At 54.6% G+C, this 15,329-nt stretch overlaps 1 protein-coding gene across 17 annotated transcripts in view; it reads left to right on the plus strand.

Annotated features, from left to right (window-relative positions):
- OBSCN (obscurin, cytoskeletal calmodulin and titin-interacting RhoGEF) overlaps positions 1-15,329 on the plus strand; it is a 144,826-nt gene that overhangs the window by 47,441 nt on the left and 82,056 nt on the right. For all 17 annotated transcript variants that reach the window (XM_057307035.1, XM_057307038.1, XM_057307034.1 and 14 more), the window contains 9 exons: positions 1,390-1,665; positions 3,626-3,901; positions 5,898-6,173; positions 8,170-8,445; positions 10,743-11,018; positions 12,471-12,746; positions 13,684-13,968; positions 14,163-14,429; positions 14,577-14,846. In XM_057307035.1, coding sequence (XP_057163018.1) covers positions 1,390-1,665; positions 3,626-3,901; positions 5,898-6,173; positions 8,170-8,445; positions 10,743-11,018; positions 12,471-12,746; positions 13,684-13,968; positions 14,163-14,429; positions 14,577-14,846 — 2,478 coding nt within the window. The remainder of the gene's footprint in view (positions 1-1,389; positions 1,666-3,625; positions 3,902-5,897; positions 6,174-8,169; positions 8,446-10,742; positions 11,019-12,470; positions 12,747-13,683; positions 13,969-14,162; positions 14,430-14,576; positions 14,847-15,329) is intronic.

Below are 15,329 nucleotides of genomic sequence, written 5' to 3' on the forward strand. Positions count from 1 at the left end.
ATCTGGACAATTTGGGTGGAGCAATGGTAGAATGTGTGGTCCCCACCTGGAAAAGCTCACATGGAGCAGTGACAGAATATATGGTCCCCAAGTGGAACTAACCATGGGGAGCAGATGTAGAATGGATGGTCCCACTTGGAAGTACCCACGTGGAGTAGGGATAGAGTGTATGGTCTGACCGGAAAGAGCCCACGTGGACCAGTGTCCAAATGTATGGTCTCGACCTGGAACAGCTCATGTGGACCAGGGCTAGAGCATAGGCACCCCACGTGGACAGCCCTCAGGGACAGTCTAGAATATATAGTTCTGATGTGGAATAGCCTAGGTGGAGCACTGGTTGAATGTATGGCCCCAACAGGAACAGCTAACATAGACCACGGTAGACCGTCTCATCCCCATGTGGAGTAGGGATAGAATGTATGTTCCACTAGAGGAAAAGCCCAGGCAGAGAAGAGATAGAAAGTATAGTTCTCACCTGGGATAGCCCACAAGAAACAGTGATAGAATGTACGGTCCCCATGTGGAACAGCCCTCGTGGAGGAGGGATAGAATGTATGGCCCTGCCTGGAAATTCAATGAGGAACAGTGATAGAATGTATGGTCTGACCTGTAACAGCGCACATGGAACAGGGATAGAATGTATGATCCCCACCTGGATCAGCTCACCTGGAGCAGTGATAGAATGTCTGGTCCTCACCTGCAACAGCCCACGTGGAGCAGGGATAGAATACATTGTCCCACCTAGAACTGTTCATGTGGAGCAGTGATAGAATGTGTGGCCCCAAGTGGAACAGTAATAGAATATGGTCACTCTGGGGGGTGCCTGGGTGGCACAGTCATTAAGCGTCTGCCTTTGGCTCAGGGCGTGATCCCGGCATTATGGGTTCGAGCCCCACATCGGGCTCCTCCACTATGAGCCTGCTTCTTCCTCTCCCACTCCCCCTGCTTGTGTTCCCTCTCTCACTGGCTGTGTCTATCTCTGTCGAATAAATAAATAAAATCTTTTAAAAAATTAAAAAATTAAAAAAAAGAATATGGTCACTCTGGGAACAGCTCGTGTGTAGTAGTGATAGGATGTGGGATTTCACCTGGAACAGCCCATGTGGAGCGGGGATAGAATGTACGGTCCCACCTGGGACAGTCCATGAGGAGCAGTGGTAGAATGGACTGTCCCCACCTGAAGAAGCCCACCCACAGTAGTTACAGAATGGGTACATAAACTTTGTTCTTCAATGTAGAACAGGCTCTGAGGCTTTCCAGACCCCACAGCTGATGCAGAGCCTGGAGAAGTTTCCAGTTCCACTGCCTCCCTGTGTAACCCTTCCCCCAATGCTGCCTTCCTAACATATACATGGAGTCTTTGATCATGTGCATCCTCTCTGTCCCCAGAGCCCTCTGTGGCATTTGCCAAGGAGCAGCCAGCACGCAGTGAGGTGCAGACCAAGGTGGGGGCCAGCGCCACCCTGAGCTGTGAGGTGGCCCAGGCCCAGACAGAGGTGACGTGGTACAAGGATGGGAAGAAACTGAGTGCGAGCTCCAAAGTGCACGTGGAGGCCAAGGGCTGCAGCAGGTGGCTGGTGGTGCAGCAGGCAGGGAAGGCGGACGCTGGGGAGTACAGCTGCGAGGCCGGGGGCCAGAAGGTGTCCTTCCACCTGGATGTCGCAGGTCAGTCCTTCGGGTTAAAACTCTAGCTTTGATCGAGGGTGATGGTGGGATTAGCATGCAATCCAGATGGACTCTGGAGCTCTTTCCATTAGACTTATCTCTTCGCAGGTCCCTCCTTCTGCCTCCTATTCTCATACACGTGGCTGAGCCAAGAGAGTTTGGATGGGGAGGTGTACATGGAAGGGTTTGGGTGTACCTGTGCACCCTGACTGGTGTATCCAAGTATGGTCCCCATGGAGGAGCCCTCAGGCAGAGCAGTGATAGAGTGTATGTTCCCCATCTGGACAATTTGGGTGGAGCAATGGTAGAATGTGTGGTCCCCACCTGGAAAAGCTCACATGGAGCAGTGACAGAATATATGGTCCGCAAGTGGAACTAACCATGGGGAGCAGATGTAGAATGGATGGTCCCACTTGGAAGTACCCACATGGAGTAGGGATAGTGTGTATGGTCTGACCAGAAAAAGGCCATGTGGACCTGTGTCCAAACGTGGTCCTGACCTGGAAAAGGTCATGTGGACCAAGGCTAGAGTTTAGGGACTCCACGTGGACAGCCTTCGGGAGCAGTCTAGAATATTATAGTTCTGACGTGGTATAGCCTAGGTGGAGCACTGGTTGAATGTATGGCCCCAACAGGAACAGCTAACATAGACCATGGTAGACTGTCTGATGAGACAGTCTACTAGAACTACCCATGTGGAGCAGGGATAGAATGTTTGGTCTTCACCTGCAACGGCCCACATGGAGCAGGGATAGAATATGTAGTCCTGGGGCGCCTGGGTGACGCAGTCATTAAGCGTCTGCCTTAGGCTCAGGGCGTGATCCCGGCGTTCTGGGATCGAGCCCCACATCAGGCTCTTCCACTGGGAGCCTGCTTCTTCCTCTCCCACTCCCCCTGCTTGTGTTCCCTCTCTCGCTTGCTGTCTCTGTAAAATAAATAAATAAAATCTAAAAAATAAAAGAATATGTAGTCCTACTTGGAACATCCTACATATGCAGGGGGAAAATGTAGGTTCCATTTGGAACAGCCCACGTGGACCAGTGTTAGACGGTCTGGTCGTTTCCTGGAACAGCCCACGTGGAGCAGGGATAGAATGTATGGTCCCCCCCCTGGAACAGCCTATGTTGAGCAGTGATAGAATGTAGGGTCTGTACCTGGAACAGCCCACGTGGAGCAGGGATAGAATGTATGGTCCCCCCCCTGGAACAGCCTATGTTGAGCAGTGATAGAATGTAGGGTCTGTACCTGGAACAGCCCACATTGAGCAGTGATAGAATGTGTGGTCCCCACCTGGAACAGCCTACGTGGAGCTGGGATATAATGTCAGGTACTTAACTAAAACAGCTCACGTAGCACAAGGATAGAATGTATGGTCCCCACCTGGAGCAGCCCACGTGGAACAGTGATAGAATGTGTGGTCCCACATGGAACCGCCCACGTGGTACAAGGATAGAATGTGTGGACCTCTCCTGGAACAGCCCACGTGGAGCGGTGATATAATGTGTGATTCCACCTGGAACAGCCCACGTGGATCTGAGATAGTTGTATGGTCCCAACCTTGAACAGCCCAACATGGAGCAGGAATAGAATGTCTGGTCCCCACTAGGAACCGCCCAAGTGGAGCAGGAATAGAATGCCTGGTCCCCATCAGGAAGAACCCACTGGAGCAGGGATACAATGTATGGACCCCACATTGAAGAGCCCACGTGGAGCAGTGATAGAATGTCTGGTCCTCACTGTGCTCCCACCTGAAGAAGCCCACCCACAGTAGTTACAGAATGGGTACATAAACTTTGTTCTTCAATGTAGAGCAGGCTCTGAGGCTTTCCAGACCCCACAGCTGATGCAGAGCCTGGAGAAGTTTCCAGTTCCACTGCCTCCCTGTGTAATCCTTCCCCCAGTGCTGCCTTCCTAACGTATACATGGAGTCCTTGATCAAGTGTATCCTCTCTGTCCCCAGAGCCCTCTGTGGCATTTGCCAAGGAGCAGCCAGCACGCAGTGAGGTGCAGACCAAGGCGGGGGCCAGCGCCACCCTGAGCTGTGAGGTGGCCCAGGCCCAGACAGAGGTGACGTGGTGCAAGGACGGGAAGAAGCTGAGCACGAGCTCCAAATTGCACGTGGAGGCCAAGGGCTGCAGCAGGCGGCTGGTGTTGCAGCAGGTGGGGAAGGCGGATGCTGGGGAGTACAGCTGCGAGGCCGGGGGCCAGAAGGTGTCCTTCCACCTGGATGTCGCAGGTCAGTCCTTCGGGTTAAAACTCTAGCTTTGATCGAGGGTGATGGTGGGATTAGCATACAATCCAGATGGACTCTGGAGCTCTTTCCATTAGACTTATCTCTTCGCAGGTCCCTCCTTCTGCCTCCTATTCTCATACACGTGGCTGAGCCAAGAGAGTTTGGATGGGGAGGTGTACATGGAAGGGTTTGGGTGTACCTGTGCACCCTGACTGGTGTATCCCAGTATGGTCCCCATGGAGGAGCCCTCAGGCAGAGCAGTGATAGAGTGTATGTTCCCCATCTGGACAATTTGGGTGGAGCAATGGTAGAATGTGTGGTCCCCACCTGGAAAAGCCCACATGGAGCAGTGACAGAATATATGGTCCCCAAGTGGAACTAACCATGGGGAGCAGATGAAGAATGGATGGTCCCACTTGGAAGTACCCACGTGGAGTAGGGATAGTGTGTATGGTCTGACCTGAATGAGCCCACGTGGACCAGTGTCCAATGTGGTCCCGACCTGGAAAAGCTCATGTGGAGCAGGGCTAGAGTGTAGGTACCCCATGTGGACAGCCCTTCTAAACTGTTTAGTTTAGAATATTAGTTCTGATGTGGAATAGCCTAGGTGGAGCACTGGTTGAATGTATGGCCCCAACAGGAACAGCTAACATAGGGTGTGGTAGACTGTCTCGCCGCCATCTGGAACTACCCACGTGGAGCAGAGATAGAATACGTAGTCCTACTTGGAACATCCTACGTGTGCAGGGGGAAAATGTAAGTTCTGTTTGGGACAGCCTAGGTGGACCAGTGTTAGAATGTCTGGTCCTGTCCTGGTACAGCCCATGTGGAGCTGTGATACAATGTATGGTCCCCACCTGGAACAGCCTATGTTGAGAATGGATAGAATGTGTGGTCCCCACCTGGAACAACCCATTTAGAGTGGTAATAGAATTGTGGTCCCACCTGGAACATCCTATGTGTGCAGTGGTAGGATATATGTTCCGACTTGGAACAGCCCACGTAGACCAGTGAAAGAATATCTGGTCACCTCCTAGAAAAGCCCACGTGGAGCAGTTATACAATGCATGGTTCCCACCTGAACAGCCTATGTGGAGCTGGGATATAATGTCAGTTCCTTACCTAGAACAGCCCATGTAGCACAAGGATAGAATGTATGGTCCCCTCCTGGAGCAGCCCATGTGAAACAGTGATAGAACATGTGGTTCCACATGGAACAACCCACGTGGAACAGGGATAGAACGTATGGTCCCCACCTGGAACAACTCACATGGAGCAGGGATAGAATGTGTGTTCCGACATGGAACAGCCCACGTGAAACAGAGATAGAATGTATATACCCCTCATGAAACAGCCCATGTGGAGTGGTGATAGAATGTGTGATTCCACCTGGAACAGCCCACTTGGATCTGGGATAGTTGTATGGTCCCACCTTGAACAGCCCAACATGGAGCAGGAATAGAATGTCTGGTCCCCATCAGGAGAACCGACTGGAGCAGGGATAGAATGTATGGACCCCACATTGAACAGTCCATGTGGAGCAAAGATAGAATGTCTGGTCCTCACCTGCAAAGGCCCATGTGGAACAGGGTTGGAATTGTCGTCCCACACGGACCAGCCCAGGTGTAGCACAGAGAATATATGGTCTCCACATGGACCAGCCGACATGCAACAGATATAGAAAGTATGGATCCCACCTGGACACCCACGTGGAGCAGGGATAGACTGTACGGTCACACCTGGAGCAGTCCATGAGGAGCAGTGGTAGAATGGACTGTCCCCACCTGAAGAAGCCCACCCACAGTAGTTACAGAATGGGTACATAAATTTTGCTCCTCAATGTAGAGCAGGCTATGAGGCTTTCCAGACCCCACAGCTGATGCAGAGCCTGGAGAAGTTTCCAAATCCACTGCCTCCCTGTGTAGTCCTTCTTCCCCCAATGCTGCCTTCCTAACGTATACACGGAGTCCTTGATCATGTGCATCCTCTCTGTCCCCAGAGCCCTCTGTGGTGTTTGCCAAGGAGCAGCCAGCACGCAGTGAGGTGCAGACCAAGGTGGGGGCCAGCGCCACCCTGAGCTGTGAGGTGGCCCAGGCCCAGACAGAGGTGACGTGGTACAAGGATGGGAAGAAGCTGAGCGCGAGCTCCAAATTGCACGTGGAGGCCAAGGGCTGCAGCAGGCGGCTGGTGGTGCAGCAGGCAGGGAAGGCGGACGCTGGGGAGTACAGCTGCGAGGCCGGGGGCCAGAAGGTGTCCTTCCACCTGGATGTCGCAGGTCAGTCCTTCGGGTTAAAACTCTAGCTTTGATCGAGGGTGATGGTGGGATTAGCATACAATCCAGATGGACTCTGGAGCTCTTTCCATTAGACTTATCTCTTCGCAGGTCCCTCCTTCTGCCTCCTATTCTCATACACGTGGCTGAGCCAAGAGAGTTTGGATGGGGAGGTGTACATGGAAGGGTTTGGGTGTACCTGTGCACCCTGACTGGTGTATCCCAGTATGGTCCCCATGGAGGAGCCCTCAGGCAGAGCAGTGATAGAGTGTATGTTCCCCATCTGGACAATTTGGGTGGAGCAATGGTAGAATGTGTGGTCCCCACCTGGAAAAGCCCACATGGAGCAGTGACAGAATATATGGTCCCCAAGTGGAACTAACCATGGGGAGCAGATGAAGAATGGATGGTCCCACTTGGAAGTACCCACGTGGAGTAGGGATAGTGTGTATGGTCTGACCTGAATGAGCCCACGTGGACCAGTGTCCAATGTGGTCCCGACCTGGAAAAGCTCATGTGGAGCAGGGCTAGAGTGTAGGTACCCCATGTGGACAGCCCTTCTAAACTGTTTAGTTTAGAATATTAGTTCTGATGTGGAATAGCCTAGGTGGAGCACTGGTTGAATGTATGGCCCCAACAGGAACAGCTAACATAGGGTGTGGTAGATTGTCTCGCCGCCATCTGGAACTACCCACGTGGAGCAGAGATAGAATACGTAGTCCTACTTGGAACATCCTACGTGTGCAGGGGGAAAATGTAAGTTCTGTTTGGGACAGCCTAGGTGGACCAGTGTTAGAATGTCTGGTCCTGTCCTGGTACAGCCCATGTGGAGCTGTGATACAATGTATGGTCCCCACCTGGAACAGCCTATGTTGAGAATGGATAGAATGTGTGGTCCCCACCTGGAACAACCCATTTAGAGTGGTAATAGAATTGTGGTCCCACCTGGAACATCCTATGTGTGCAGTGGTAGGATATATGTTCCGACTTGGAACAGCCCACGTAGACCAGTGAAAGAATATCTGGTCACCTCCTAGAAAAGCCCACGTGGAGCAGTTATACAATGCATGGTTCCCACCTGAACAGCCTATGTGGAGCTGGGATATAATGTCAGTTCCTTACCTAGAACAGCCCATGTAGCACAAGGATAGAATGTATGGTCCCCTCCTGGAGCAGCCCATGTGAAACAGTGATAGAACATGTGGTTCCACATGGAACAACCCACGTGGAACAGGGATAGAACGTATGGTCCCCACCTGGAACAACTCACATGGAGCAGGGATAGAATGTGTGTTCCGACATGGAACAGCCCACGTGAAACAGAGATAGAATGTATATACCCCTCATGAAACAGCCCATGTGGAGTGGTGATAGAATGTGTGATTCCACCTGGAACAGCCCACTTGGATCTGGGATAGTTGTATGGTCCCACCTTGAACAGCCCAACATGGAGCAGGAATAGAATGTCTGGTCCCCATCAGGAGAACCGACTGGAGCAGGGATAGAATGTATGGACCCCACATTGAACAGTCCATGTGGAGCAAAGATAGAATGTCTGGTCCTCACCTGCAAAGGCCCATGTGGAACAGGGTTGGAATTGTCGTCCCACACGGACCAGCCCAGGTGTAGCACAGAGAATATATGGTCTCCACATGGACCAGCCGACATGCAACAGATATAGAAAGTATGGATCCCACCTGGACACCCACGTGGAGCAGGGATAGACTGTACGGTCACACCTGGAGCAGTCCATGAGGAGCAGTGGTAGAATGGACTGTCCCCACCTGAAGAAGCCCACCCACAGTAGTTACAGAATGGGTACATAAATTTTGCTCCTCAATGTAGAGCAGGCTATGAGGCTTTCCAGACCCCACAGCTGATGCAGAGCCTGGAGAAGTTTCCAAATCCACTGCCTCCCTGTGTAGTCCTTCTTCCCCCAATGCTGCCTTCCTAACGTATACACGGAGTCCTTGATCATGTGCATCCTCTCTGTCCCCAGAGCCCTCTGTGGTGTTTGCCAAGGAGCAGCCAGCACGCAGTGAGGTGCAGACCAAGGTGGGGGCCAGCGCCACCCTGAGCTGTGAGGTGGCCCAGGCCCAGACAGAGGTGACTTGGTACAAGGATGGGAAGAAGCTGAGTGCGAGCTCCAAATTGCACGTGGAGGCCAAGGGCTGCAGCAGGCGGCTGGTGGTGCAGCAGGCGGGGAAGGCGGACGCTGGGGAGTACAGCTGCGAGGCCGGGGGCCAGAAGGTGTCCTTCCACCTGGATGTCGCAGGTCAGTCCTTCGGGTTAAAACTCTAGCTTTGATCGAGGGTGATGGTGGGATTAGCATGCAATGCAGATGGACTCTGGAGCTCTTTCCATTAGACTTATCTCTTCGCAGGTCCCTCCTTCTGCCTCCTATTCTCATACACGTGGCTGAGCCAAGAGAGTTTGGATGGGGAGGTGTACATGGAAGGGTTTGGGTGTACCTGTGCACCCTGATTGGTGTATCCCAGTATGGGCCCCATGGAGGAACCCTCAGGCAGAGCAGTGATAGAATGTATGTTCCCCATCTGGACAATTTGGGTGGAGCAATGGTAGAATGTGTGGTTCCCACCTGGAAAAGCCCACATGGAGCAGTGAGAGAATGTGTGGTCACACCTGGAACAACCCAGATGGAACAGTGATAGAATATATGTCCCACTTGGAAGTATCCATGTGGAGTAGGGATAGAGTGTATGGTCGGACCTGAAAGAGCCTACGTGGACCAGTGTCCAAAAGTATGGTCCTCACCTGGAACAGCTCATGTGGAGCAGGGCTAGCACGTAGGGTCCCCACATGGACAGCCCTCGGGACTGTCTAAAATATATAGTTCCGGCATGGAATAGCCTAGGTGGAGCAGTGGTTGAATGTTTGGCCCCAACAGGAACAGCTAACATAGAACGTGGTAGACTGTCTCATCCCGATCTGGAAGTACCCACGTGGAGCAGGGATAGAATGTATGTTCCACTAGAGGAAAAGCCCAGGCAGAGAAGTGATAGAAAGTGTAGTTCTCACCTGGTTTAGCCCCCAGGAAACAGTGATAGAATGTATGGTCCCCACGTAGAACAGCCCCAGTGGAGGAGGGATAGAATGAGTGGCTCCACCTGGAAAAGTCTATGAGGAGCAGTGATAGAATGTATGGTCACTACCTGGAAGAACCTACATGGAACAGGGATAGAATGTATGGACCCCAGCTGGACAGCCCATGTGGAGTGGTGATAGAATGTGAGGTCCCACCTGGAACAGCCCACTTGAAGCAGTGCTAGAATGTCTGGTTCTGACCTACAAAGGCCCACGTGGAGCACGGATAGATGTGTGTCCCACATGGAACAGCCTACATGGAGCAGGGATAGAATGTGTGGCCCCAAGTGGAACAGCTCACCTTGGGCAGTGAATAGAATACATGGTCCAACCCGGAACAGCTCAAGTGGAGCAGTGATAGAATGTGGTCACTCCTGGAACAGCTCACATGTAGTAGTGATAAAACGTGTCTTTCCACCTGAAACAACACATACGGGGCAGTGATAGTATGTGTGATTCCACCTGGAACAGCCCACATGGACCAGGAATAGAATTTCTGGTCCCCATCAGGCAAAACCCTAAAGAAGCAGGGATAGAATGTATGGACACCACATTGAACATCCCACGTGGAGCAGTGATAGAATGTCTGGTCCTCACCCACAATGGCCCACGTGGAGCAGGGTAGAATGTGTGGCCCGACGTGGAACAGCTCAAGTGGGGCAGTGATAGAATGTGGTCACTCCTGGAGCAGCTCATGTGTAGCAGTGATAGAATGGTGGTCCCACACGGACCAGCCCAGGAGTAGCAGGGATAGATTATATGGTCTCCACCTGGATCAGCCCACGTGCAACAGATATAGAAAGTATGGATCCCACCTGGACACCCACAAGGGGCAGGGATAGAATGTACGGTCCCACCTGGGACAGTCCATGAGGAACAGTGGTAGAATGTCTGGTCCTCACCTACAAAGGCCCACGTGAAGCACGGATAGAATGTGTGTCCCACATGGATCAGCTCATGTGGAGCAGTGATAGAACGTGTGGTCCTACCTGAAACAACACACATGGGGCAGTGATAGTATGGGTGGTTCCATCTGGGACAGCCCACGTGGATCAGGGATAGAAGGTATGATCCCCCCTGGAACTGCCCAAGTGCAGCAGGAATAGAATGTCTGGTCCCCAGGAAGAAGAACCCACTGGAGCGGGGATAGAATGTATGGTCCCCACCTGGCACAGCCCACGTGAAGCAGGGATGGAATGTATGGTCCCACCTGGGACAGTCCATGAGGAGCAGTGGTAGAATGGATTGTCCCCACCTGAAGAAGCCCACCCACAGTAGTTACAGAATGGGTACATAAATTTTGCTCCTCAGTGTAGAGCAGGCTATGAGGCTTTCCAGACGCCACAGCTGATGCAGAGCCTGGAGAAGTTTCCAATTCCACTGACTCCCTTTGTAGTCCTTCCCTCAGTGCTGCCTTCCTAACGTATACATGGAGTCCTTGATCAGGTGTATCCTCTCTGTCCCCAGAGCCCCCTGCGGTGTTTGCCAAGGAGCAGCCAGCACGCAGTGAGGTGCAGACCAAGGTGGGGGCCAGCGCCACCCTGAGCTGTGAGGTGGCCCAGGCCCAGACAGAGGTGACTTGGTACAAGGACGGGAAGAAGCTGAGCGCGAGCTCCAAATTGCACGTGGAGGCCAAGGGCTGCAGCAGGCGGCTGGTGGTGCAGCAGGCGGGGAAGGCGGACGCTGGGGAGTACAGCTGCGAGGCCGGGGGCCAGAAGGTGTCCTTCCACCTGGATGTCGCAGGTCAGTCCTTTGGGTTAAAACTCTAGCTTTGATCGAGGGTGATGGTGGGATTAGCATACAATCCAGATGGACTCTGGAGCTCTTTCCATTAGACTTATCTCTTCGCAGGTCCCTCCTTCTGCCTCCTATTCTCATACACGTGGCTGAGCCAAGAGAGTTTGGATGGGGAGGTGTACATGGAAGGGTTTGGGTGTACCTGTGCACCCTGACTGGTGTATCCCAGTATGGTCCCCATGGAGGAGCCCTCAGGCAGAGCAGTGATAGAATGTATGCTCCCCATCTGGACAATTTGGGTGGAGCAATGGTAGAATGTGTGGTTCCCACCTGGAAAAGCCCACATGGAGCAGTGACAGAATATATGGTCCCCAAGTGGAACTAACCATGGGGAGCAGATGTAGAATGGATGGTCCCACTTGGAAGTACCCACGTGGAGTAGGGATAGAGTGTATGGTCTGACCTGAATGAGCCCACGTGGACCAGTGTCCAATGTGGTCCCGACCTGGAAATGCTCATGTGGAGCAGGGATAGAGTGTAGGGACCCCATGTCGACAGCCCTCGGAAACAGTCTAGAATATATAGTTCTGACATGGAATAGCCTAGTTGGAGCACTGGTTGAATGTATGGCCCCTAAAGGAACAGCTAACATAGAGCATGGTAGACTGTCTTGTCCCCAACTACTCTTGTGGAGCAGGGATAGAATGTTTGGTCTTCACCTGCAACGGCCCACGTGGACCAGGGATAGAATATGTAGTCCTACTTGGAACATCGTACGTGTGCAGGGGGATAATGTAATTTCCGTTTGGAACAGCCTAGGTGGACCAGTGTTAGAATGTCTGGTCCTGTCCTGAAACAGCCCACACGGTGCTGTGATAGAATTGTGGTCCCACCTGTAACATCCTATGTGTGCAGTGTAGGATATATGTTCCATCTTGGAACAGCCCACATGGACCAGTGAAAGAATATTTGGTCACCTCCTAGAACAGCCCACGTGGAGCAGTGATACAATATATGGTCCCCAGCAGGAAGAACCCATTGGAGCAGGGATAGAATGTATGGACGCCACGTTGAACAGCCCACGTGGAGCAATGATAGAATGGTGGTCCCACACGGACCAGCCCAGGTGTAGCAGGGATAGAATATATGGTCCCCACCTGGAACAGCCCACGTGGAGAAGGGATAGAATGTACGGTCCCACCTGGGACAGTCCATGAGGAGCAGTGGTAGAATGGACTGTCCCCACCTGAAGAAGCCCACCCACAGTAGTTACAGAATGGGTACATAAATTTTGCTCCTCAATGTAGAGCAGGCTCTGAGGCTTTCCAGACCCCACAGCTGATGCAAAGCCTGGAGAAGTTTCCAGTTCCACTGCCTCCCTGTGTAGTCCTTCCCTCAGTGCTGCCTTCCTAACGTATACATGGAGTCCTTGATCAGGTGTATCCTCTCTGTCCCCAGAGCCCCCTGCGGTGTTTGCCAAGGAGCAGCCAGCACGCAGTGAGGTGCACACCAGGGCAGGGGCCAGCGCCACCCTGAGCTGTGAGGTGGCCCAGGCCCAGACAGAGGTGACTTGGTACAAGGATGGGAAGAAGCTGAGCGTGAGCTCCAAAGTGCACATGGAGGCCAAGGGCTGCAGCAGGCGGCTGGTGGTGCAGCAGGCAGGGAAGGCAGACGCTGGGGAGTACAGCTGCGAGGCCGGGGGCCAGAAGGTGTCCTTCCACCTGGACGTCACAGGTGGGTACCAGGGTCAGGCGGATGGCATAAGCACCTGACAATCTTGAAACGATCCCTTACTGGACAGGGTGGGGAGACAAGTGTGTGTTGCCCCTGTGTTGGGTTGTCTGCTGATGGGCCCAGCCCTGGGCTCTGTCCACTAGCCACATCATTGTTTGGAGAACAGTCACCACTGCCCCTATTCAGGGACGTTCTCAGCATCCACTTCCCCAAGCTTCTCCCCTCTCCTCCATATCCGTACCTCAGCTAGTGACAAACCCTGGCACTGAGGCTTCCTTGGGCACCTGCAGCTGCTGCGGCCTGAGGTCTGTGGCAGTACCTGTCTGTGGCTAGGGTTGGTGAGGAGACATGTGTCCCATTTCCCATCCCCCCTGGGCAGCTTCAGAGCCTCACTTGAGAGGCCTCTGGCCTTGGGATCCTGATTCTCCAGCTGTCCCATGGTCAGCCCTGTGGGCTTGCCCTTGCTTGGATGCCCATCCTGGCCTTGACCTGGGCCTGGCTGTCCTGCCTGCCTCCCCTCCTGGCTCTGCTCCCCGACGTCCTTCTGTTGTGTGCGCCCAGGCCCCAGTCTTCGGCAGGGTCTCTCTAAACTGCCTGCTCCCCCCTCTCCGCAGTATCTGCTCATGGGGCCATCTTCCCTGGTGGGCAGGGGTCCTGAGCTCTCAGCTCTTGGCCTGACAGAGCTCTTGGACCCCAGACCTGTGGTCCCAGGGGCTCCTCCTGGTTGCCCTTTCCGGCCTCTGGAAGCCTGGATGGTGGCTGGCAGGTGGCATGGTTTGCTCAGCAGAGAGACAGCAGTGGGGCCAAGTGGTTGCAGAGCAATGGGAGTTCGGGGTGGCCCCATTTCAGGTCTTTTCCCACAGTGTGGCCCTAGGTGGGAGGAGCCCAGACCAGGAATGCGAGGGCCCCCCTCTCATGCTCACTGACCTACCCCCAGAGCCGGAGGCTGAGCCCCCCACCCTCGAGAGACCTGGCCGCAAGGAGCCTCTGGTGGTCAGGGAGCACGAGGACATCGTCCTGACAGCCACGCTGGCTACACCCTCTGTGGCCGCGGTGACGTGGCTCAAGGACGGTGTGGAGATTCGCCGAAGCAAGAGGCACGAAACGGCCAGCCTGAGGGACACCCACACCCTGACCATCCACGGCGCGCAAACCCTGGACAGCGCGGTCTATAGCTGCCATGTGGGCGCAGAGGGGCAGTATTTCCCTGTGCAGGTGGAAGGTCAGCAGGGCTGTGGGTGGTCCTCTGGGAACCCCATGTGTGTGTGGGGTGGCAGCAGAGGGGGTGTCCCCTGTGAGGTCGTGCGGGCAGCATCCCTGTGCAGAGCCGGAGGAGGACTCAGGGCGCAGGACTGGTGAGCACAGAGGTTGTCCCCAGCCTGAGCCCTGCAGCTGATGTCCCCTCCCGTCCTGCAGAGGTGGCCGCTAAGTTCTGCCAGCCCCTAGAGCCCGTGAGCGGGGAGTTGGGCGGCACAGTGATGCTGGTCTGCGAGCTGAGCCCGCCCCAGGCCGAGGTCGTGTGGCGCTGCGGGGACACGCAGCTCCGGGCTGGCAAACGCTTCCAGATTGAAGCCGCGGGGCCCCAGCGCTCACTCACCGTGACAGGCCTGCGGCTGGAGGATGCAGGGGAGTACTCGTGTGAGACCCGTGATGACCGCACCAGTGCACAGCTCTCTGTTAGCAGTAAGCAACTGAGGGGCGTGTGGGTAGGTGGGCAGTTGGGTGGGGCACACCTGGGCAGCTCCCTAGAGGAGGTGTCCTTTCTCCACCTCTGCAGGGTGGGGCCTCTGCCTCTCCCACCCACCTCTAAAGCAAAACCCCTGTCCGCAGCCCCCCGAGTGGTCAAGTTCACGTCTGGGTTGAACACCGTGGTGGCGGAGGAGGGCCGCGAGGCCACCTTCCAGTGCGTGGTGTCCCCCGGGGACGCGGCAGTCACGTGGTTCCGGGACGGCGCCTTGCTGCAGCCCAGCGAGAAGTTTCTCATATCGCAGAGTGGCGCGGGCCACAGCCTGACCATCTGCAGTCTGACCCTGGAGGACGCTGGCCAGATCACCGCAGAGGCGGAGGGCGTCCAGTCCTCGGCTGCTCTTCGGGTGCGAGGTGCGTGGATGGGGCCACAGGGAGGGCCTCCCCATGGCTGGTTCCCTGGCAGCCTTCTGATGCCAGCCCGTGTCCACCTGGTCTCGGTGACCTGGAGGTTCCACAAAGGAGACTCGGGTGGGGGCCAGGGGCCGGGGACCTACTTGGAAGGGGACAAAGTAAACTCCCACAACATGCATCTGGTTGTGGAGTGGGCAGAAGTTGAGGCTGTCCAGGGAGGCTTCCTGGAGGAGGCATCCGAAGCCGAGCCCCAGGGATGGCAAGGTGGGAGGAAGGGGAGCTGACAGCCAGTGCAAGCAGAGGCAGGAGGTGGGGATGACCTTCCCTGGCTGAAGCCGGGCCCTCACCTGGGGAGTAGTGTGCACACATACACTCCCGGGGAGATGAGGCGGAGCTGGGGACTGGGAGGCTCACACGCGCCACGCTCTTCATTCCTTAACGTGGAGCGTCCAGGGTCTTCTTCAAGCAGAGTGGCTGGTGCGG

This window comes from Ursus arctos, unplaced genomic scaffold (genome assembly GCF_023065955.2).
Source record: "Ursus arctos isolate Adak ecotype North America unplaced genomic scaffold, UrsArc2.0 scaffold_5, whole genome shotgun sequence".
Lineage (NCBI taxonomy): Eukaryota > Metazoa > Chordata > Mammalia > Carnivora > Ursidae > Ursus > Ursus arctos.